At 44.3% G+C, this 23337-nt stretch overlaps 1 protein-coding gene across 2 annotated transcripts in view; it reads right to left on the reverse strand.

The window, feature by feature from the left end:
* LOC142385869 (uncharacterized) overlaps positions 1-23337 on the reverse strand; it is a 35712-nt gene that overhangs the window by 3028 nt on the left and 9347 nt on the right. Inside the window, exons 2-4 of one of the 2 annotated variants that reach the window (XM_075472565.1) lie at positions 3065-3256; positions 2145-2298; positions 1881-2060 (exon numbers count right to left, since the gene is read on the reverse strand). In XM_075472565.1, coding sequence (XP_075328680.1) covers positions 1881-2060; positions 2145-2298; positions 3065-3256 — 526 coding nt within the window. Of the gene's footprint in view, positions 1-1880; positions 2067-2144; positions 2299-3064; positions 3257-23337 lie in introns of both variants that reach the window. The other variant, XM_075472564.1, reaches the window with a different exon arrangement.

Genomic DNA, 23337 nt, shown 5'->3' on the forward strand with positions numbered 1-23337 from the left:
ACATCCAACGCTGTGCTTAATGCTGTTTTCTTATCACCCTAATTTTCCATAGTAAGTACAGATTAAAGCTAAACACTGATAATGTTGTGATTACCTCTTTTTTTGTGGGTTTATAAATGGTGAAGTAAACTCCTCTGAAATTCCTCTGAAATCCTCCAGTTTTGGCAAGGCCAGGGTTTCCTCATACAGGATTAGATTCTCCTTATTTCACTTGTTTATGTGAAATTTCATTGAGGTCACATCCTTGTGGTTTTCTTTTCCTACCTCTGCCACACATACAGCAGTCAGCACGATTACATGCAGTTAGATTGAATGACAGCTAATAACTCGACTTTGCCATTTATTTGTCTGTTGTCCTTGTTCACGGGAAGGGAATTGAATCATTGACTCAAGGGTGTCCGATGCTGTGACACTGTGGACTGTGTGAGCAAACATTCTGCCGCTTCCAACTTTTTCTGTGGAAGATCATTGTATGTAAGTACAGCCCAATTCATTACACAGACATCTTTGAGGTGACTTGAATGGTAATTTTGTCAGATAACACTACAGTTATAAAATAGTTAGATAAAATTTGTTAGAGCAGAGCGACAGTCTGGAAATGCTTTAAGCGAGTTGACACATGGTCTTAATTGGGATGATTTTTAGACACAGTATCTGATGTGTTGAGCCATCTGACAGGAGAAAAAAATATATGTGAGTGAGTGTAACTTTATTGGGAATTTGGCTGTATTAATAAACACTTACACTTTATTGTTTTTACAAAAAGATTTGTGATTTGTGTTAGTTCGGGTTTGAGAAGCTTGTTTTTGTTTGGTTTTGGTCAAAGTAACATGCTTACATGCATTCTAAATGTCCAGTTTTTCTTTTTCATCTTTCATCTTTCATCATTTTTCTTTTTTTTTTCTTTTTCTTTTTTATCATGTAGTGAAGCAGGTGATCAAAATCCATTTTGGGGCTTGGGTACAGCTGGAGCATGCAGCATGTGTTTGGTGTTGCTGTTTACAAAATGTTATTGCTCGGCAGTGTGGACGCTCACATCATTATAACGACAGTTATTGTTTAGAATGTTATTTATTGTTCTTGTTGTGATGACCCTTGAGGGTTGATCTTTGTGTCAGTGTGCCATGTTGATTTAGACTTCTCAGATTCTTGCAGGTTGAAGTCCACGCAACTTATCTTTTTACAGCCTGACTAACCACAAAAAAAAAAAACAAAAGTTAACATCTCGCTTTATATTTCTATCCTGTTACATAATATATTTGTTGGGGATCTTGGGAACTAGAACAGTATTTCCCACATGCAGATAATATGACCAAATTGGATTAATTAAAGATTTAGAACTTAAAACCCACTTATATACTGTGTTTCTCATAGCTCAGTGCAACAACTGTTGAACTTTATAATTACTTAAAGCTGCCGTTGGCAACTTTTTTTTAGTCATATTAGCTTGAACTGTCATGGGATTCTGGAAGTAGAATATTAAATAGGCTGTTTAGGAAAAATCCCGAATTCTGTAGCTTCCTCTGAAGCCTGTAATCGTGCTTGCAAAAATCGAGCGCTCCCGGCTATTTTTAACCAATCACGTTATGTTTATTATTTATCTATTATCTGAGCAGAACAGTCACCAACCACGTCTTCCATGCTGAGCGTGAGTCTGCCCCCAGCTTGTGTGCACACACTGGTGTGAACTCACGTGCACAACCTCGTCCACAGAGGGGGAGGGACCTGAAAGTTGTATCAGTTCGAATTTTCCGACTTTAGACTCGGAATTTTGAAAACCTGCCGACGGCAGCTTTAACTTTTCTGCAAGTTTTGTCATACAAACCAATCTTGATGTCATGGATTTGGTTCCAATATAAATGTGAGAGCTGCAGATTTACCTTTGGTATCCTCTGTTCTCATACCCATTGAGGCCTCCTGTCAGGTAAAGTGGGCTGTCAGGAGCCAGACGGGGATTCATCCTTTGGGACAGATGGAAGATCTTGGGAGGAGGAAAGGCTTCCCACTCGCCTTCCTCCCTCTCCAGCCAGCACTCACTGCGGCGGGCTGATTGCTTCTCTCTGCGTCTGACAAGGATGAACTCTATCAGTTTACGAAAGTTTGAGAAAAGCCAAAGTCCCTTGCGCCCTTGTTTCCTGTTCTACCTGCTCCTTCTGTCTTTCTTGCCACGGTCCCGGCTCGATCGTTCCTGCAGGCAGCAGATGAGAAAGGACAGGGACATGGCAAAAATGACGATGCCACTGACCACTGAAGCCAATACAGCTACTCTGAGTCCACGGTCCTCTGGCCTTGGGATTGCTGTTGTGAGAAAGATTGAACAAAATATTAAATCCTAGAAGGCACCTTTATCTGTAAATAATAATTATTGGCAGATTTTAAATGATTTTTCTAAGATTCTACAAAGCAACTGTATGTGATTAATTCACTCCTAACTTCTGTGCACCATCTCTAATAAAATGTATATGGTATATTCTGTGTGGTAAATGGACTGTACTTGTATTGCGCTTTTCTAGTCAATCTGCCCACTCAAAGTGCTTTCACACTACATGTCACATTCACCCATACTCACACAGCACACTACACAGTGCTTTTTTTTGTTCTAATCATTCACACACATTCATACACCGATGGCCGCATCGGTAGGCAACGTGGGGTTCAGTGTCTCGACATGTGGCCCAGAGAAGCCTGAAGTCGAAGTCATGCTCTTCCTCCTGAGCAACAGCCGCCCCTGTATGAGCTCAAAGTATGCAATGAAGCTTAGTCGAAGTTCTGTCTTCTTTCCTCTTTACAGTTAGCAAGGTCTTGATAACTTTGAATTGATAATGTTGAAAAATAAAGTAAAACATGTTCCGTGAGTGAAACCTGTGAAAAACCAGTGAGACCTCTGTACAATTTCACAGGTGTTCCTTTTACATGCAAGCTGCAGCCAAATATTATACATAACCAGCAATGGCAAATTGCCTCAACCTCTGCAATGGAGCTGTTGTTCCTACTGAGAGTAGGAAAAAAAATATCTACTTTAGGACCAAGGTATTTCATTTGCCCATTTCTTTGATTTACACACCTTCACAGACAGGCAGGTAGTTGCTCCACTGTGCTTTGCCACTCCTGACGTGGCAGTAGATTTTGTCGCTGCCAACCAGCTGGTATCCCTCTCTGCACCAGAAGGCCAGCACACTGCCAATGGACACGCCTGTGCCACTCTCCACGTAGAAGGAACCCCGGCGAGGTGGAATGACAGGGACACAGGACAGACCTGATGAGAGGGGAATAAAAACTACTAAGATGAATTTTAGGTCAAACCATTGGGGACTGAATACACCACTTATCTTTATTACGTATATACACATGTATACTGGTCTGTTTAATTTTGGGCAAGCTAGTGGAATCAGATTTCCGGTTGTCCGGTATTAGATTTGAGTTGATTTCAGATATAATCTGATATATTTTGGTATTTTCCAATAGCTAAACATTTCTAATAGGGTTAAGGCTGAAAGGCTCTAAAAAAACTGAAGAACTCTATCAATTCTTTTGCATTAATAATTTTTAAAACTTCCCAATTGTCTTGACTAAATATGCATATCCTTTCATCTCTTCCATTACGATGTGTCCTTTGCCTTCTTTTCTTCTTCATTTCTTTTTCCACTTCCTTGTCAAACATGCAGTAGACATAGTTTAGACCAGAATGTCTGTTACCCATTCTGAGAAAATGAGATTAGCTTTTGCTCTGGTAAATGGGCAGATATGGAGAGATAGTGGCAGAGAGCTATTTTTATCTTCCTTATACTTGAATGCACAAATACCTCAGAGATCTTGTGATGCAGCAACTATTGTTAGATCGTGCTGCTGGGATTTTAAGTACAGCAACAATGATTGTATACAGATGTCCCTCATCCTGATTTCCTATATAAAAGAAGAAAATATGCTTTTTTCTTTACATCAGAACTGTGCAAAATATATAGAGTTAGTGATCCAGAGTAATGCTTACAACATTTATAACAATGGAGGATATTAGTCTAAGAAAAATCAAGTTAATTTATAAAACTCAAAACATCTGCTTTTGACCAATGTGCTGCACATTGAAAAATGCAATTAAGAATAGAATGCTTTAGAAATATACTTAATTCATCCCCCAATGGGGGAAATTCAAATTAGTCAAGTAGCTCAAAAAATTATTAATATTTACAATGATTGTATATTAACAACAACAATAATAATATCAATTCTAATAAAAATACTTCTACTAACTAATAATAATAATAATCATAAATGACTAAATAAATTAAAAAAAATTATCAATCAATTTGAGAAGAACTCAGCAGTTAAAAAGCCTTATGGCTCTGGGAACAAAGGATCTTCTGAACCTCTCAGTCCTGCAGCGCAGAGAGATGAGCCTCTCAGTTAAGCTGCTCCTCTGTCCTGCTAGGATGCTGTGGAGAGGATGTCTATTGTTCTCCAAAACAGAGTACAATTTCCTCCTCATCCGTTGCTCCACCACAGCACTGAGAGGGTCCAGTCTTCTGCCTACAACAGAACCAGCCTTTTTCACCAGTTTATCCAGGCACCTACAGTTTTTGTCTGTAGTGCAACTCCCCCAGCAAACAATAGCATAGAACAGTGCACTCTCAATGATAGTGTGATAAAACATGCACATCATATCCCTGCAGACTTTAGCCCCTTTCACACTGCGACCCGTCGAGCAATGTGAACGCTTGGCGTGTTGGTGACCCGTGTCGCCTGAAGCCGAGTTCAGGGGGCGTTGCCTAGTGGCAGAGCGTCACATGAAACACATAAAATGCTGGGCGTGTACAATGACGTAGGCACAGGCCATGCGTCGGAGGTAGGGTTAAATACACCTTGAAGACTCGTTTTTGCAATTGTATATGCAGTTCATGGAGATGTTATTTTACGGGGTGTGGATGGTTACAACGTGGGATGCCGCCGAAGAACATATGCGGAGAATACAAGAGCACTATAGTCCCCGACATGTGGCGGTAAATAACTTACTCTGCTCAGAGGCTGAGGAGCTCGCGGACCTCCTTGTCTCCCCAGTTGGCTATCTTCAAAAATGTCTCGAACTTGATGTAAAACAGAGTGAAACTTGTCCTCACCTGTCGCTGTTGTTCTGAATCAGCTGTCCATTCTGTCTTTTAAATTCCTCACGTCACGCCACGCCCACGTCCGACCCGCATCAATTGCTTTCACACCAAACTCGGCTCTGCAAAAAGACTAGGGTCCGACGCGGGTCGAAAGGCGAGTCGAGTTGACGCGGCAGCCCGGGTCATCAGTGTGAACGCAACAGCGGACACGCTAAATTCGCGGATTAAAAGCGGGTTATTCCTCAGTGTGAAAGAGGCTATTGAAGGACCTGAGCCGTTTCAGGAAGAAGCCCCTCTTGTACACTGCTTCTATGTTGGCAGACCACTCCAGTTTATTATTCAGCACCACACCCAGGTATTTGCAGGTCTGAACAGTCTCCATCTCCCCTCCATCAATGCAAACTGACTGGTATGGTTTTAGATCTCCTGAAGTCCACCACCAGCTCTTTGGTCTTGGTGGTGTTCAGGAGCAAACAGTCAGATTTTGGTCCAGTCAGTAAAGGCCTCCACAAGGTCCCTGTACTCCTTCTCCCGTCCACCATGCACACATGCCACAACAGCCGTATCATCCACTCTTACTGTTCTGCATTTCAAATTTTTTATTCTTTTATGTTATTGTTGAGTGTTGTACTTTGCGAGTGAAGTTGTACCAGAGTCAAATTCCTTGTTTGTTTAGTCAAACCTGGCCAATAATGTCAGGGTTGGTGAGGATGGAGGACACGGATGCAGACTTTTTTGAAAGGAAAACTGGATTTATTTACAAAAATAACAAAAGGCGCGGCTTGGCCGGATTCAAAAAACAAAACGTGATGAAATAAACAAAGGTCTTAATATGGCATAGATAAATAAATACTTAACTTGGCAAAGTCGACGTGGAACATGGATAACAAGACGGGTGAGACATGTAGGGCACGAAACGAAGGCAAAGATCTGACACACTGAGAGGGGAGACTGGAAACTAAATAAGGAGTGAGAGTGATTGGAGAGTGAGTGCAGCTGAGGGAAAAAACACAGGTGAAGTGAGTGAAACTAATGAACTGGTAAGTGAAGGGAAACATGGCAAAACTAAAAACTAAACATGGACTAAGAACCAAAAACGTGACCTAAAACATGAAACTTAAAACATGAGTCCATGGGTGTGACAAATAAAGCTGATTCTGATTCTGATCAGAATAATTCTGTATGAGGCAGGATTCTGAGTTGTACCTGAAGTCCGATGTGTACAGGGTGAAAAGAAAAGGAGCCAAAACAGTACCCTGCGGAGTCCCAGTACTGCATTCCAGTGTTCCAGAAACACATTTCCTCATCCTGACATACTGTGGTCTGGCAGACAAATAGTCCATAATCCATGATGTCAGGGAGGGGGACACACCCATACCTAGAAGCTTGTCTTTCAGTATGGGAGGCTGTATGGTGTTGAAGGCACTGGAAAAGTCAAAGAACGTGATTCTCACATATGAACCAGGCACATCCAGATAAGCATATGCCCGATGCAACATGTACAGAATCGCGTCTTCCACTCCTATGTGTTTCTGGTAGGCAAACTGGAGGGGATCAAGAGCCTCAGCAACATGCAATCTCATGCGAAGAACAAGGAGTTCTCCAAGGTCTTCAGGATATGATATGTCAAAGTCACCGGTCTGTAGTCATTCAGTTCCACCGGTTGCCCTAATTTGGGCACTGGTATGAGACAAAAAGTTTTCCACACCGGGACTTTTTCCATCTGAATGCTCATATTGAAGAGCCTCTGAAGAGGGACTGCTAGTTGACCAGCACAGTCCCTCTGAAGCCTTGGACAGACTCCATCTGGGCCTGCAGCCCTCCCTGACTTAAGTCTCCTGAGCTCAGCTCCAACCTCCTCTATAGTTAGATACAGAGGTTGTAGCGGAGGGATGGCGACAGGAGTGATGTTGCTATCAACCATAGAGATGAGAGTGGGGGTGCAGCTGGACAGAGGAGGGCTAGTGGTGGGAGTTGCTGCAGAGGTGGAGGTGCAGCTGGACTGAGGAGGCCAGGCGGTGGGAGCAGCCACAGATGTGGAGATGCAGCTGTGCTCAGGATGCCTGGAGGTAGAAGCTGCCGCAGAGGTGGATGTGCGGTTGGGTTCAATAGGCCTGGTGGTGGAAGCTGCCGCACAGGTGGAGGTGTAGCTTGGCTCAGGAGACCAGGCGGTGGAAGCTGCCGTAAAAGTGGAGGTACAGCTGGACAGAAGAAGCCTGTTGGTGACAGTTGCTGCAGAGGTGGAGGTGCAGTCAGGCGGAGGAGGAGGCTTGGCAATGCGGGTTGCCGTTGAGGTGAAAGTACAGCAGGGCAGTGGAACAAGTATAGAGGAAGCAGCTGTAGCGGTGGGGGTGGAGAAAGCAGCAGCAGAGGTGGAAAAAGCTACACTATCAAACCTGTTGTAATATTGGTTGAAAGTATTGGCTCTGTCCACATCACTTTCAACAGACTGAGATTTCTTCAGTTTGTATCCAATGATAGTCCTCATGCCCCTCCACACCTCCTTGGTGTTATTGTTCTCCAGCTGTCTCTCTACCTTTTTCTTGTATTCCACCTCAGCTCGACATAATGTCTTTTTAAGCTCCTGTTGTACACTCCACCGCCTTTCACCATCCCCATTCATGAACGCTCTCTTTTTCTGGTTCAGGAGGTCTTTGATGTCACTGGTGATGCATGGTTTATGATTTGGATAGCACCTTACAGTCCTCACTGGAATCACAGTGTCCCTACAGTAGTTAATGTAGTCTGTGATGGTGCTGACCCTCCTGTCCATGTCAATGTCCATTTCTTCTTCCTCCAGCAGTACAGCCCATTCTGTGACATCAAAGCAGTCTCTCAATGCATCACTTGCCTCTGATGACCACTTCCTGAAAGATCTGGTAGTAACAGGAAGTCTTTGTACACACGGTCTGTTTGTGGGTTGTAGATAGACCATGCTGTGATCAGATCTACCCAGTGGCGGAAGAGACACTGCCCTGTAAGCCTCCTTCACGTTAGCATAGAACAGATCTAATGTCCTTTCTCCACGTGTTGGACAGTCCACATACTGTACAAAGCCATCAGGCAGGAGGATCGAGAGACGTGGTTGAAATCTCCTGTGATTGCAATGAATGCCTAAGGATGCTGGGTCTGTATCCTAGGATGACGTCACACGCCGTTGTAGGTGCAACGATGACGACTGTGTATGGGAACTCTCTGGGCGCATAGAACGCAACTGACAGCAGTTTGATGTCTGGACAACAAACCCTCTCCTTAACGGTCACATTGCATATACTTTTCACATAAAGAAAAGTATAACACCCCCGCCTTCTGCTTACCGCCGCTCGTACTCAGGTCACGATCCGCTCGTACGGCTGTGAAGCCGGGAATGTCCACACATGAGTCTGGTGTGTTGTCGTTCAGCCAAACTGCTCTCCTTATACAGCCGTTGGTTCCGCACAAGCGCCTCTAGCTCATCAGCATTAGCGTTTCCCATAATCACAGAGGGCAGAAAAGGTTTGTACCTCCACCTCCTGTTGTGCCTCTTTGCCTTTAGTTTCGCTCCAGCTCTACATCCACGGTACAACTTTTTAAGCTCGAATTAAGAATTGAAATAAAACAAAAAAACAGATCAATAAAAATAACTAAAAAAGTTTAGATAAAAACTAAAAATTACAAATGACATAATTATATAAACGCCGAGAAAAATTGAGAGCTACACAGATTTGCTGCCGATAAGACCCGCGCATAGATACCAAGGCAACAATCAAGGCAGCACAAACATCAAAATAATAGAGCTTTAAAATTATTATCAATCTGAAAATGTTTTGGGAGACTATGAAGGGCAGTAAGTAGGGATATTTTCCCATGCTTATGTGAAATAAGACAACCCTTTTTTGGCTTCATTAAAGGAGGAGATGCAGTCATTAAGTGAAGCAAACAGTTATCAGATCAAATCACTCAGACTATGTTGTAGCAGTTGTGAAAATGAATAGTTTGCCATAATTTTACTACCACTAACAGGTTGAGGAAGATGGCTTGGGCTGTGGCTGAACAATGAGGTGAGTTTAATGTGTTTGCATGATATGTTGAGCTAAAATAAAATCTGCATCAAGCACATTTCCATCACCTGCTGTGTAGCAAACAATCGGAGCTACATAGTGTTCTCAAAAGGTAGCAGTATAGGCTAAGTTATGCAAAGCTATAGTGGTTGCTAACTGGGTGCAAAATCTTGAGGAAGATCATTGGCGGCGGTGAGCCCAACATTTAGCAAGGCATCGAAATTGACGTTTGTTTTTTTTAACCAAAAATGGCGTAAAAATGAGTTATTTAGCATAATTAATAACAACAACACAAGGATTCTGTTTCAAAATCAAAAAGGAGGACATGACGGTGACGGTGTAGAATTAATTTCCAAAACTAACAAGTGTCCTGACTGTCTGTCAAGCATTTAAGGATTTTTTTTTCTAATTTTCTTCTTTTTTCCACAACACAAGCACATATATTACACACACCCACAAGGCTACGGCGAGCCACAGCCACTCATCACTCATTTAATAGGCTATATAGACCTGGCCCAGTGCAAATTAAGCGTTCAAATGAACTTCTTTTTTTTTCCTTTTCCTTGAAAAAAGTTTGTATATCCATTTTATGCTTATTCCAAAATAGCGTGGTTCGAAAAGTTAGAAAATGTTTAGAATGCCAGCCCATTACCCATTTGACCTTGGGCCAGGTAGGTTACGACATTGTTGTATTATCACCTGACCTGATTGTCACCAGGGGGCTACAGCAACAACACCCACACACACAATATAATAGCCTATATAATTTGCGCATATCATATATGATATATTGTATATAATTTGCAAAATTCCCAGCATAACATTTGGGAAGGCACAGCCTACCCTAGCCTTCATTACCCGCCGCCCATGAGGAAGACGACGCATTCTCTGTATTTCAGAACGGAAAAGTAAATGTTTCCATTTCCTCTTATATGCATGAACTCTTGGCATTAAATACGAGACTCATCTCAAAAGAGCAAAAAAAAAAAAAGAAGGATGAAACGACAGAAGATTTTCAGAATTTAGCTGTTTCCATATACATTCTTTACATTCACAACAAAAAAGTTTACAAAAAAAGCTGCTGAGGAAAACATAAAAGGTTTTGCACAAAATGATATTCAATTTTACACATCTTTTTTCCCATCCCAATGCTTTTGTTCATGTCTGGTCAGGGGAATTTTGTGTGGAAGAGTCAAATAACAAATGACTGTTCCCTTTTAAAGGGACACTGTGTAATTTCTTCCCCCATCTAGTGGTACAATTTTTATATTGCAAAGTCGAATGAATTTGCTCTCTAGCGCCTCGCGTTTTCAAATGTGCGTTGCAACTTGTTGAACTACGATAGGCGGTATGTGTCAAGATTCTCTTTTTCGCTTTTTTGGCGTGGCATAACTATGGTCTTCCATTAAGAACAAAAGTGCAGGCCGTTCAGGCTGGTTTATACCAGAGAATGTCTAATGGCGTAGACTGGCTCTGTTTATACCTGTGTGCAAACGTGACGTCAAACTGACGTAATTTCCGCTTGCAGGCCTGGCGTTGGGGAAAACGCGGTTCGAAGTGCTTTATGTCCCTCTCGGCACTTCGTCGTTTTTCATAGACCAGAAGGACATGGCAGCCTCCATAGAGCTTGCCCGCTCTATGTAGATACAGACAAGTGATTCTTCACTCAGGAGGATAAGTGAGATTGTTGACAGAGATAATTTTACACCAATGAGGACTAATTTATGAATGAATATGTTGATTTGAGCTAATAAATGACTTAATATATTACACAGTGTCCCTTTAAAGAAGCGTATTCAGACCTTCCTGGAAAACAGTTGTTCCCTACAATATTTAATTCTAAGCTATCATTTGAATAATATCGCATAAAGTGAAAGGATTTGTGCTAGTTACAGACAAAATAAAAACTTTTGAAACTGCGACGTAAAGATCTCCCTTCTGTACCTCACAATGGTTTGGCCCAGTGTCTGTTGCCCCTGATGGATCATACAAAGCTCTCACTAAGAGTGTATGTCCAAAATCTTACTAACAAAGAACATATATACACAGACATATACCCTTACTTTTACTACTAAATAGTGTAAAACACATGTAAACATTTTTAACTAGACAGCATCTACAGTTGGCAGAAGGTCCCCCACCCTGGTGTTACTGGCTAACTCCGAGCTAGCTCCACCAGCTACCAACTTTGTCCGTCAGCCATGTTGCTGAGTGGTGATTTAGCGTAGTTTTTATGCTTACAGAAACTCTGGCAATGCAAACTAGAGGTGGTCAGTGGATCTCCAACTTCCTGACAGACAGACCACAAGCTGTGCGTGTAGGCAAACATGTCTCACGCACCCTCACCCTCAGCACTGAAGCACCCCAGGGCTGTGTCTTGAGCCCTCTGCTGTGCTCACTGTACACCTCTGACTGCGTCGCCACTTCCAGCTCCACCACCATCATTAAGTTTGCTGACGACACTGTTGTGGTAGGCCTGATCTCAGACAACAACAAGAGGGCCTACCTGGAGGAGATTGAACACCTGGAGAACTGGTGCCAGGACAACAATCTCCACTTCAACGTCAGCAAGACAAAGGAGCTGATTGTGGACTACAGCAGAAAGCAGGAGAGGAGCTACCACCCTGTTCTCATCAACAGTACGGCAGTGGACAGAGTAGAGAGTTTCAAGTACCTTGGAGTTCACATCTCACAGGACCTTTCATGGACCTGCTACATCAATGCAGTCACAAAGAAGTCCTGTCAGCGTCTCTACCACCTCAGACGTCTAAGGGACTTCAGACTGCCCTCCAAGGTGCTGCAGAACTTCTACTCCTGCACCATCGAAAGCATCTTCACGGGGAACATCACAACCTGGTTCGGGAACAGCACCAAGCAGGACAGGCAGGCTCTCCAGAGAGTGGTACGATCAGCTGAACGTATCACCCGAACCGAGCTTCCTGACCTGCAGACTATCTACAGTAAGCGGTGCTGAATCAGAGCCAGGAAAATCGTGAAGGACCTCAGTCACCCCGACAATAGACTCTTCTCTTTGCTACGCTCTGGGAAACGCTTTCGCATCCTGAAGGCGAACACAGAGAGAATGAGGAGGAAATTTTTCCCACAAGCTGTCCGTGCCCTGTTTGAGAACAGAGACTAGTCCACCACCACCTCACTCACACACACAACCGGACTGCATTTTTTTGCACATTCACACAACGAACTGCATTTTTTGCACATTTTTGCACATTCTCTTGCTCACACCTCACTCCCGTGATCTGCGGTTTTGCACACACGGTGTACATATCTCGGACTTTAACTTGTGCACATACATATATTTACTTTATTTTGTACTCTATTTTATTCTATATGTATATATTTTTAATCTTATTTTGTATTTTAATCTTGCTTATATATTTTATATATTTTATTTGATATTCTACTATTCTAATTTAGGAATATTTCATTCTACTTTAACTTTCTATTAATGTTACTTTGCTACCTAGTTTATATTTTATAGTTTATAGTTTGTATTTTGTGGACGGCGGTCAAAGGTCATTTCACTGCATGTTGTACCATGTATAACTATGCATGTGACAAATAAAACTTTGAATCTTGAATTTTGAGGTTGATGAGAGTTTGAAAATGGAACCAAAGTGAACATTGCCTCAGAAAAGCAATTCTTTGTGGAATTCTTTATGAGAGATTTCTCAAAATTCAGAGTAATATTTTCCATCGCTAATGTAAAATTGTTTTGTTCAGCTTTTATAATAGTTCAGTGGCAGTGTTCTGTTTGCTAATGTTGTTATAATGAGTAATAGCCAGAGGGATGCGTGATGCTGCGCAATGTTTTACTGTGTCAGCAGTAGTGTATTCTGTGTGTGTGTCAGTGGGGGGTGGGTTGGGGTGTCATCCCAGTATAAGACCCTGTGAACATGCAAGCTGCTCTCTGCTGATTAGAAGCGACAGATGGGAGGATTTCTGCAACAGTGGAGACAGTGAGGGAGAGGGAGGGGAGGCTGTCGTGATCCTGTGCAAAGATGATGGCCCTCCCTTATATACACAACAAGGCACACACAACAAGGCACACACACCAGACACATGCATACAGGGTACAGTGCAGGGAGGCTTTTCACTGATGCTATCACTGGAAGTGTGTAGTATACATTGGCCAAAAGCTGAAAACAATACTGATGTATCTTGACACTGTTTTTTTCTTCTTTCTTCTTTTAACCCAAATTAGGATCTTAAGTAACATCTGTCCGAGCTATAGGCTATTAAAGTAATGCCTCGTACCTTATGTATACTACCATTGCTTCAACCTTTCACACAAGTTTGAATATTTTAGCCCATTTAAACAAGAAAAAAAAAATTAAAGTTTGAAGAACATTCTGCAGAGACCTATTTGGTATCGTTATCCAAAATTTTTATACAGTCCAGCTATAACAAATGAAGGTTTTCTGGCAGGTTTATAATTGCAAACAAAAACATTTGTTTTACAAATTTGAAGATTATTTTCTAGTTTAATTAGCTGCTTAACAAAGATTTACAGTAAAAAAATGTATGAAAAATACTGACATGTATCTTTAACAATTTTATTAACCATTGTCAGACTCTTTCCTTCAAAAGTCTTTCTGTGTCAAAATACCCAGACTTAAAGGGATAGTTCGCCTCTTTTGACATGAAGCTGTATGACATCCCATATTAGCAATATCATTTATGAACATTGACGCTGCGTTCTGTGAGCGGAGTTCCAGCTGAGTTTTGGGGTCCACGAAGCTAGTCCGGCTAGTTGGCTGGGGCTTGAAAAATAAAGCGTTTTGCTTCTCAAAAAAATATGCGTTCAAAAGAGTAATACATTTGCATCACAAAATCGTTCTCGATGAAAAAGTCAGACCTCACTTCGCTTGGCGCTATTTTTGCCTCCCTTGATATCAATGCGTCCAATGTAAAACTGTGCAGACCGAAGAGCAGACCGAGCACTCCCTAGCCACCTAGCGATAGCTGCACCTGTTACGATGTTTGCTGCTCGGAAGCAGGGGAGTGCTCGGTCTGCTCTTCGGTATCGTGAGGGTCTGCTGGGAACATCTGGCGGAATCCCCTGTCAGAAGTAGTTTCAACTCCCACCTCCGGCAGAGCTTCAACCATGTCCCGGGGGAGGTGGGGGACATTGAGCCCGAATGAGCCATGTTCCGTGCCTCCATTGTTGAGGCGGCCGACCGGAGCTGTAGCCGTAAGGTGGTCGGTGCCTGTCGTGGTGTCAATCCCCGAACACGCTGGTGGACACCAGTGGTGAGGGAAGCCGTCAAGCTGAAGAAGGAGTCCTATCGGGCCTTTTTGGCCAGTGGGACTCTGGAGGCAGCTGATGGGTACCAACAGGCCAAGCGGAACGCAGCCTCGGCGGTTGCTGAGGAAAAAACTCGGGCTTGGGAGGAGTTTGGGGAGGCCATGGAGAATGATTTCCGGACGGCCTCGAAGAGTTTCTGGTCCACCATCCGGCGGCTCAGGGGGGGGAAGCGGTGCAACGTCAATACCGTGTATGGTGAGGGCGGGGCTCTGCTGACCTCAACTAGGGATGTCGTGAGTTGGTGGGGGGAATACTTCGAGGGCCTCCTCAATCCTACCGACACGCCTTCCGATGAGGAAGCAGAGTTGGGGAGCTCGGACGTGGGGCTGAGGTTGCCGAGGTGGTCAAAAACTCCTTGGTGGCAAGGCCCCGGGGGTGGATGAGGTCCAACCCGAGATCATCAAGGCTCTGGATGTGGTAGGGCTGTCTTGGTTGACCCGCCTCTGCAGCATTGCGTGGATATCGGTGGCAGCCCCATTGGACTGGCAGATCGGGGTGGTGGTCCCCCTCTTTAAAAAAGGGGACCGGAGGGTGTGTTCCAACTATAGGGGGATCACACTCCTCAGCCTCCCTGGTGTAGCAGTCATAGTGTGTGGATTAAGAAGTCTGCAGCCTCTGAGGATACCAACATTCCTATCGGGGGATGTTTACGTATGTGGATAAAAAACAGATCTTCAAATTCTTCTCCACCAAGGAAAAGGAGACAGAAAACTGCCTAATTTACAACAACCTTCGGCCCTTTGAAAGCTTTTTGGGGGAGTCGAACTAGCAACAGACACTCGCCATAAATTGGAATAAGCTCTAATGAACAAAGAACTCACTCTTGGAAAAGTAGGAGACCTGCCTATATTATCTGGACCATAAATCGAAGTTGACACTTTAAACCCCTTTTCACCAGAGAGGAAACCAGCTGGCTACACACGAACTGAGAAGACTGAAAATACTTTACCAAGACTCACTTTTAGTCGAATCTTAAACTGTATTAAATGTGTTTGATAACCATATACACGTTCTTTCAGGTTTCCAGCTAGATCACAAGACGCATATAGAGACAATTTGTACGATTCTGGCTTAAATATTGACTGAGAAATAATCTTGTTGGGAAAAGACAAACCCGCCGACGGAACAATATTGCCCCCTAATGGTCTGTAGTGTTGAACATTTACGAACACAAGGACCCAGTAAAATGGACAAGATATATGCAACAATTTAACTTTTAACGATGTCCCTTCAGTATCTATTTGGTACAGTGGAAACCGCTTATAGTGATCACGTTGGTCCAGAGCCAATTTGAACACTATAAGCGGTTGATTACTATAACCGAATTTGTATTACAGTACAGGTATTTCACTTATTTTTTTATGCAGAATATCATCTAAATGCCATTTGTATCGTTTTTCAATGAGAAAAATTAAATGAAACGGATAGCTTCAGCATTTACTGAATTTTATTATCATGCAAGTTTAATTACAGTACTGCGCAGTGCGCAGATCTACTGTAGGCTAACTCAAATACAGTACGTAACTTATTCTCTGCTGTGCCGCCGGTGCATTTTTTTTCTTACAAGTCAGAAAATAAAGTTTGAATTCAATCCGCCTTTCAGCACCCCTGCTCGGATCCATGCTCCTCCGTGCCGGTGTTCTGTCGATTTGTGCTACAGTACTTGGCGTGAAAACGAAACTTAGAAAATCGGCTTGGCGCATGCGCAAAACCACAAAGTAGCAATTCTCGACAAGTAGGAGAAATCGAATGAACACCGGCCTCCCATTTTACAAGAACCAGCCTGGAGCTTCCAGCGGTCACACGCGCATTTAATCCGCTCTCCAGCACCCATCCTCGGACACATGCTCCTCCATGACTTCCTTTTTCTAGCCATGATTCGCGCACTTGCTGCCCGGTGTCAACTCGTTACGTTGGCTAGCGAGGCAGAAGCAAACGTCCAGACAGGAATCAAGGGAGTAAAAAATAAAATAGCTACACGTAGTTTTCAAATTATTTTTGCACATGTTTACATTCATAAAATGGCCAAAAATGAACATTATAAGCGGATTTCTTGATCACTATAAACGAATTATTTAAACAGCATTTGTATAGAAATGATTCCGTCCCAAGCCTTTTGATCTATATAAGCGGTTGATTACTATATCCGTGACCACTATAAGCGGTTTCCACTGTATTTGTTTGGTATCCCCATTGTTAACACAGAAAATTAACATTGTGTGGTTCGCTATTCATATGTCACGACTTTACATGTATTCATCAGAATTTTGAGACTTATAATCGTCGTTATCATGTTGTGTTATGTTATATCTTTAATCTGCATATCTTAACAAGTTGTGGTGTTTTCAGAATCACCGAAACAAATGTTCTATGAGACAGAGTAATGGAGAAATAAGAGTTTCTTTGTCTCATCCAGAAATCCCCATATAAAAACAGATCATCTTACACAGACACCCAGGCAGACGTTCACCACAGTTCAGGCATATCATTGGCTGAAAGAGTAGTGTAAGCTTACGCCTCCGAGAGTCAAACCCCGGAGCCCGCGAAACCAGACTCAGATTTGAGCAGACACAGAGCAGAGCAGAGAACAGGACGCAGATCACAGTTACTCAGAGAGATTTGGAGATGACTTCAGAAGAAAAGAAGAGCTCACCAGAGTTTGGGAGTTTCCCGAGTCTCAGGAGAGAGCGGAAAGACGAGAGGATGAGCGATGCAGAGGACGACAGGAGGAAGCCCTCCAGAACCAAGTGAGACCCCGGAGACGAGAAAGAAAGACCCGAACAAAGATAAGAACAGAATGAAGTTTTCCTACCCAGAAAGCCAACTCAAGCAAACTTTTATTAATCTTCTGTGAACTTAAGTTCGCTTCATCAGAGAAAGCAGCAACGGACCAACTCTGACACTCGGAGGATTTGATCATCCCAAGCCCTCGGCACCATCGTTCCCGTTTCCCGGTGAAAAGAAGCAACTACAAAGTCCGCTTAAATCAGCCACAACCAAGCCCTGAGAGCAGGACCCAGAAGAAATCTACTCGGGCTGCATGGCTACCTGCTGTGTTCCGATCTGACAAAAAGGAACTTCAGTACAGTAAGACCGACCCGTTTTTCACCTTAAAGTGGGTTTGATGGATGTCTCGAGGCTTTCACAGAATGATAAATGAATCCAAAATGTCAGTATTTAGCGTCAAATAGTCAGCCAACCTGAACTATTTGAATAAATCCAGTATCTCTCCATTCCCCATATTTTATTTTCCATTCACTAAGTGTCTGTCTTATATAATCACCCATATTCCATACATCTACTGTTTGTTTTAAGGTTCATGTCTTTGGTCATATCATTTTAATAAATAGTTCATCCATCCATCCATCCATCATCTTCCGCTGGTCCGGGGATCGGGTCGCGGGGGCAGCAGCTTGAGCAAAGAGACCCAGACGTCCCTGTCCCCGGCCACTTCCTCCAGCTCTTCCGGGGGGACCCCGAGGCGTTCCCAGGCCAGCCGAGAAACATAGTCTCTCCAACGTGTCCTGGGTCTTCCCCGGGGCCTCCTCCCAGTGGGACGGGCCCGGAACACCTCACCGGGGAGGCGTCCAGGAGGCATTCTCACTAGATGCCCGAGCCACCTCATCTGACTCCTCTCGATGCGGAGGAGCAGCGGTTCTACTCCGAGCCCCTCCCGGATGACCGAGCTTCTCACCCTATCTCAAAGGGAGAGCCCAGACACCCTGCGGAGGAAACTCATTTCGGCCGCTTGTATTCGCGATCTCGTTCTTTCGGTCACTACCCACAGCTCGTGACCATAGGTGAGGATAGGAACATAGATTGACCGGTAAATCGAGAGCTTCGCCTTCTGGCTCAGCTCCTTCTTCACCACGACGGGCCGGTGCAGAGCCCGCATCACTGCAGACGCCGCACCGATCCGTCTGTCAATCTCCTGTTCCATTCGTCCCTCACTCGTGAACAAGACCCCGAGATACTTGAACTCCTCCACTTGGGGAAGGATCTCATTCCCGACCCGGAGAGGGCATTCCACCCTTTTCCGGCCGAGGACCATGGTCTCGGATTTGGAGGTGCTGATTCTCATCCCAGCCGCTTCACACTCGGCTGCAAACCGCTCCAGTGAGAGCTGAAGGTCACGGCCTGAGGACGCCAGCAGAACCAAATCGTCCGCAAAAAGCAGAGACCCGATTCTGAGGTCGCCAAACCGGACCCCCTCAACGCCCTGGCTGCGCCTAGAAATTCTGTCCATAAAAATTATGAACAGAATTGGTGACAAAGGGCAGCCCTGACGGAGTCCAACCCTCACAGGAAACATGTCCGACTTACTGCCGGCAATGCGGACCAAACTCTGACACCGGTCATACAGGGACCGAACAGCCTGTATCAAGGAGTCCGGCACTCCATACTCCCGGAGCACCCCCCACAAGAGTCCCCGAGGGACACGGTCGAACGCCTTCTCCAAGTCCACAAAACACATGTAGACCGGTTGGGCGAACTCCCATGCACCCTCCAGGATCCTGCGGAGGGTATAGAGCTGGTCCACTGTTCCACGGCCAGGACGAAAACCACACTGCACCTCCTGAATCCGAGATTCGACTATCCGTCGGATCCTCCTCTCCAGTACCCCCGAAAAGACCTTACCAGAGAGGCTGAGGAGTGTGATCCCCCTATAGTTGGAACACACCCTCCGGTCCCCCTTTTTAAAGAGGGGGACCACCACCCCAATCTGCCAGTCCAGAGGCACTGCCCCCGATGTCCACGCGATGCTGCAGAGGCGTGTCAACCAAGACAGCCCCACAACATCCAGAGCCTTGAGGAACTCAGGACGGACCTCATCCACCCCCGGGGCCTTGCCACCGAGGAGTTTTTTGACCACCTCGGCGACCTCAGCCCCAGAGATGGGAGGTCCCACGTGCGAGCTCCCCAACTCTGCCTCCTCATCGGAAGTCGTGTCGGTAGGATTGAGGAGGCCCTCGAAGTATTCCCCCCACCGACTCACGACGTCCCTAGTAGAAGTCAGCAGAGCCCCGCCCTCACCATACACGGTGTTGACGGTGCACCGCTTCCCCCCCCTGAGCCGCCGGATGGCGGACCAGAATCTCCTCGAGGCCGTCCGGAAGTCGTTCTCCATGGTCTCCCCGAACTCCTCCCAAGCCCGAGTTTTTGCCTCAGCAACCGCCGAGGCCGCGTTCCGCTTGGCCTGTCGGTATCCATCAGCTGCTTCCAGAGTCCCACTGGCCAAAAAGGCCCGATAGGACTCCTTCTTCAGCTTGACGGCTTCCCTCACCACTGGTGTCCACCAGCGGGTTCGGGGATTGCCGCCACGACAGGCACCGACCACCTTACGGCCACAGCTCCGGTCGGCCGCCTCAACAATGGAGGCACTGAACATATCCAGTGGATATGTTCAGTGGATATGTTCAGCAGCTGCGATAAAACCTACACTTAGTGTCAAAATGATTCAAAATATCTTTGTTCAGACCCATGAAGAAAAGAAAATTCTGTTGTCGTGGAAAATGTGGGTTGCCATTTGACAATCAGGATACGAACACAGCTCTGCGCCCCTGAACCTGGCAACCCAGCACTGCTGACCAAACATTCACTCGGCTGTATTTTCGCAGCATTTTCTCCTCATCTCCTACCCCAGTTGCTTCTGTCAGTTGGTGATTAAATAAAGATTAATCTATTTGCATTAAAGATTCAAACACGCACATTCACAAGAACAGAATGAGTGAACACATCAGACATACACTGAATGTAACCATAGCATGAGCACATGCTGACAAAGTGAATGACTGCATGGTCCCACATGTGAGTTTTTATTTTATACAGATCCTAAAGGCAGCTACATCTTTCGGTTTAGTAGTTAAGTTCCCTGCAACCCACGCTGTGTGATGGACATCTAATGAACAAGGCTACAGTGACGCTATCTGCTGTACAGTAGACGGCTACAGCTGTGAACAGCTGTATTCTAAGTCATGTTAACCTAAAATATGTTTTATGAGCTGACAGACTGAAAAGTGAGTGACCTATTTACTATGGTGTGTGCTAATATGTCACAAGTCAGTGACAAAGGTGGTTTTTGAACCCCTCTCTATACAATATAGAATATCACCTCTGTTGTTTCACTTTGGACATCATTCATCCGGAAGATAGATAGATAGATAGATAGATAGATAGATAGATAGATAGATAGATAGATAGATAGATAGATAGATAGATAGATAGATAGATAGATAGATAGATACTTTATTGATCCCGAAGGAAATTCAAGCATCCAGTAGCAGTAAAAGCAATAAAAATGTTTATACAATAATAAACACTTTAAAAACAATCTAAGAATTTAAAAAACTGTTTAAAAATATTAAACATAAAAATATAAAGCCGCTCCGGAAGCCCCCAAAACCTGACCAAGACACTTAATGTTGGTTCTTCAGGTAGTTTGTCATTTGTAGAAGATGCTTGATGGTTAACTGAACCTAAATGTAAATACATCTTGTCAGTGAAGTGAGACGAAAGTGAAATATAAAGTGATCAGTGAAATTCAGAAGTGCCATTACTGAGAGCTGTTGTACAGCCTGATGGCCAGAGGAACAAAAGAGTTTTTGAGTCTGTTGGTGGAGCAGGATTGAGACAGCAGCCTACCACTGAATACACTCCTCTGCCTGATGAAGGTGTTGTGCAGAGGGTGGTGGGCGTTGTCCAGTATGGACAGCAGTTTGTCAAGGGTCCTTCTCTCTGCCACTGTCACCAGAGTCCAGCTCTGTGCCCACCACTGAACCAGCTCTCCTCACCAGTCTGTCCAGTCGGGCAGAGTCCCTCTTCTTGCTGCTACCTCCCCAGCAAACCACAGCGTAGAAGAGGACGCTGGCCACCACAGATTGGTAGAACAGCTGCAGCAGTTTTTTGCAGATGTTGAAGGACCCCAGCCTTCTCAGGAAGTACAGACGGCTCTGTCCTTTCCTGTGTACAGAGTCTATGTTTGCTGACCAGTCCAACCTGTCATCCAGCTGCAGCCCCAGATATTTATATGATCTGACCATCTCCACATCGACCCCCTCGATGGACACAGGTTGGAGCTGTGGTTTCTTTCTTCTGAAGTCCACCACCATCTCCTTGGTCTTGGAGGTTTTCAGCTGTAGGCGGTTGGACTTGCACCACCCCACAAAGTCCAAATCAAACAGTGTATACCCAGCTTTATGCCATCTAATTTTCTATTAGCTTTGTGATTCCCAAATTTAAAGAGTCCATATTATACTCAACTACAGATCAGTCACTTTATTTCGGGAGTGTACTAGAAAATGTTTAAATCCTGTACCTTTCAAAAACACATTGCTTTACTCAAACTGTAGGTTGCAGCAGCACCTTCAGGGACCTTCTCTCTAAAATGCTCCGCTTTAGCTCCTGTCACTATAAGGCCCAATCAGCTTTGATCATTCACCTAATTTGTCAGAAATGGGTCGAAGGTGTTCATTCTTTGATTGAAGCAGGGTTGCCATGATAAGAGATTTTCACTACAATATTAAATGTTATTTTATAATCAACAGAAAACTAACTGAAGTCAGACTTTACCAGAAGCTAAAAGTCTGAAGTGAAGCTAATGACAGCTGGCATCCTTGGCTGGTGGTTGACTCACTTCGTCTCGTTCATCTACGTGTTCCTGTCCTCTTCCTGTTCTTTGTTTCTTTTTGCTACAGCTGCTCTCTCATAGGATCTGACCTCAAACATCCTTCCTCTGTGTCCTCTCCATAAGTGTATCTATTTCTGTTGCGCCACATTGATGTTCTGTACAACAACTGATTACCTAATCCACCCAGCTCTCACTCTACTTGCGTAGTAAATGTTTACATGCATACACATTAAAGCATGTGTATTTTTCTCAGTGACACATTAGTGCTTGTGGTCATGTGCATGTCAAATGATCACCATGTTTTGTTTTCAAAATGTGATATAACACATTTGGGGACATATCTATATTTCTTTTGTTTTGTTTTTGTCTACATATTTCTTTCTTAGACAAATGAAGGCATACAGTGATTTCTAAATGCAGGAGAACGTTTATGCTGATTGTGCTAAAACTTTAAACAGAAGCTGGAAGGCACCAGTTCCCTTCATTAACTAACAGCTTTAGCTGGATCTCACAGAATAATCTGTCCATTGAAGCAAAACAGGGACAGCAAGGATGAACTGAAACATCACTGACAAGGTAGAAGGGAACATTAACTTGTGGGTTTTGATTAAGCCTCAGAAACAAAAACAACAACAAAAAAATTTGCCCAATGACTGGGTTGCAAAAAACCTCACATTGAAGCGGAAAGCCATCATTAAACTCAAATGACAAAGATGCAGGAAACCCTAACTCCACGTTATTTCCTTGCGTGTTTCACTATGGTGCCTGTCACTTTGTTTCAAATGGAACAAGGTAAGAGCTGTACGGTGTTGTGGTGGTTAGCACCGTTGCCTCACAGCAAGAGGGTTCTAGGTTCAACTCCTGGCTGGGGCCTTTCTGTGTGAAGTTTGCATTAAACTTGAAGTATGCAAGTTTGCATACAAGTTCTACCCGTGTATGTGTGGGTGCTCTCCAGGTACTCCAGCATCCTCCCACTGTCCAAAAACATGCATGTTAGGTTGGCGATTCTAATTGGTGACTCTAAAATTGTCCTTAGGAGTGAATATGTGTGTGGTTGTTTGTCTCTGTGTGGCCCTGTGATGGACTGGCGGCCTGTCCAGGGTGTACCCTGCCTCTCTGCTGACCACTGGGATAGGCTCCAGCCCCCCTGCGAGCCGACCGACGGATTCAGCGGGTGTAGAAAATGGATGGTTGGAATAAGGTAACTAAAACACATTCATGCATACTGAAAATGCAGGGAATTAA

Source organism: Odontesthes bonariensis, chromosome 8, assembly GCF_027942865.1.
Source record: "Odontesthes bonariensis isolate fOdoBon6 chromosome 8, fOdoBon6.hap1, whole genome shotgun sequence".
Taxonomy (NCBI): domain Eukaryota; kingdom Metazoa; phylum Chordata; class Actinopteri; order Atheriniformes; family Atherinopsidae; genus Odontesthes; species Odontesthes bonariensis.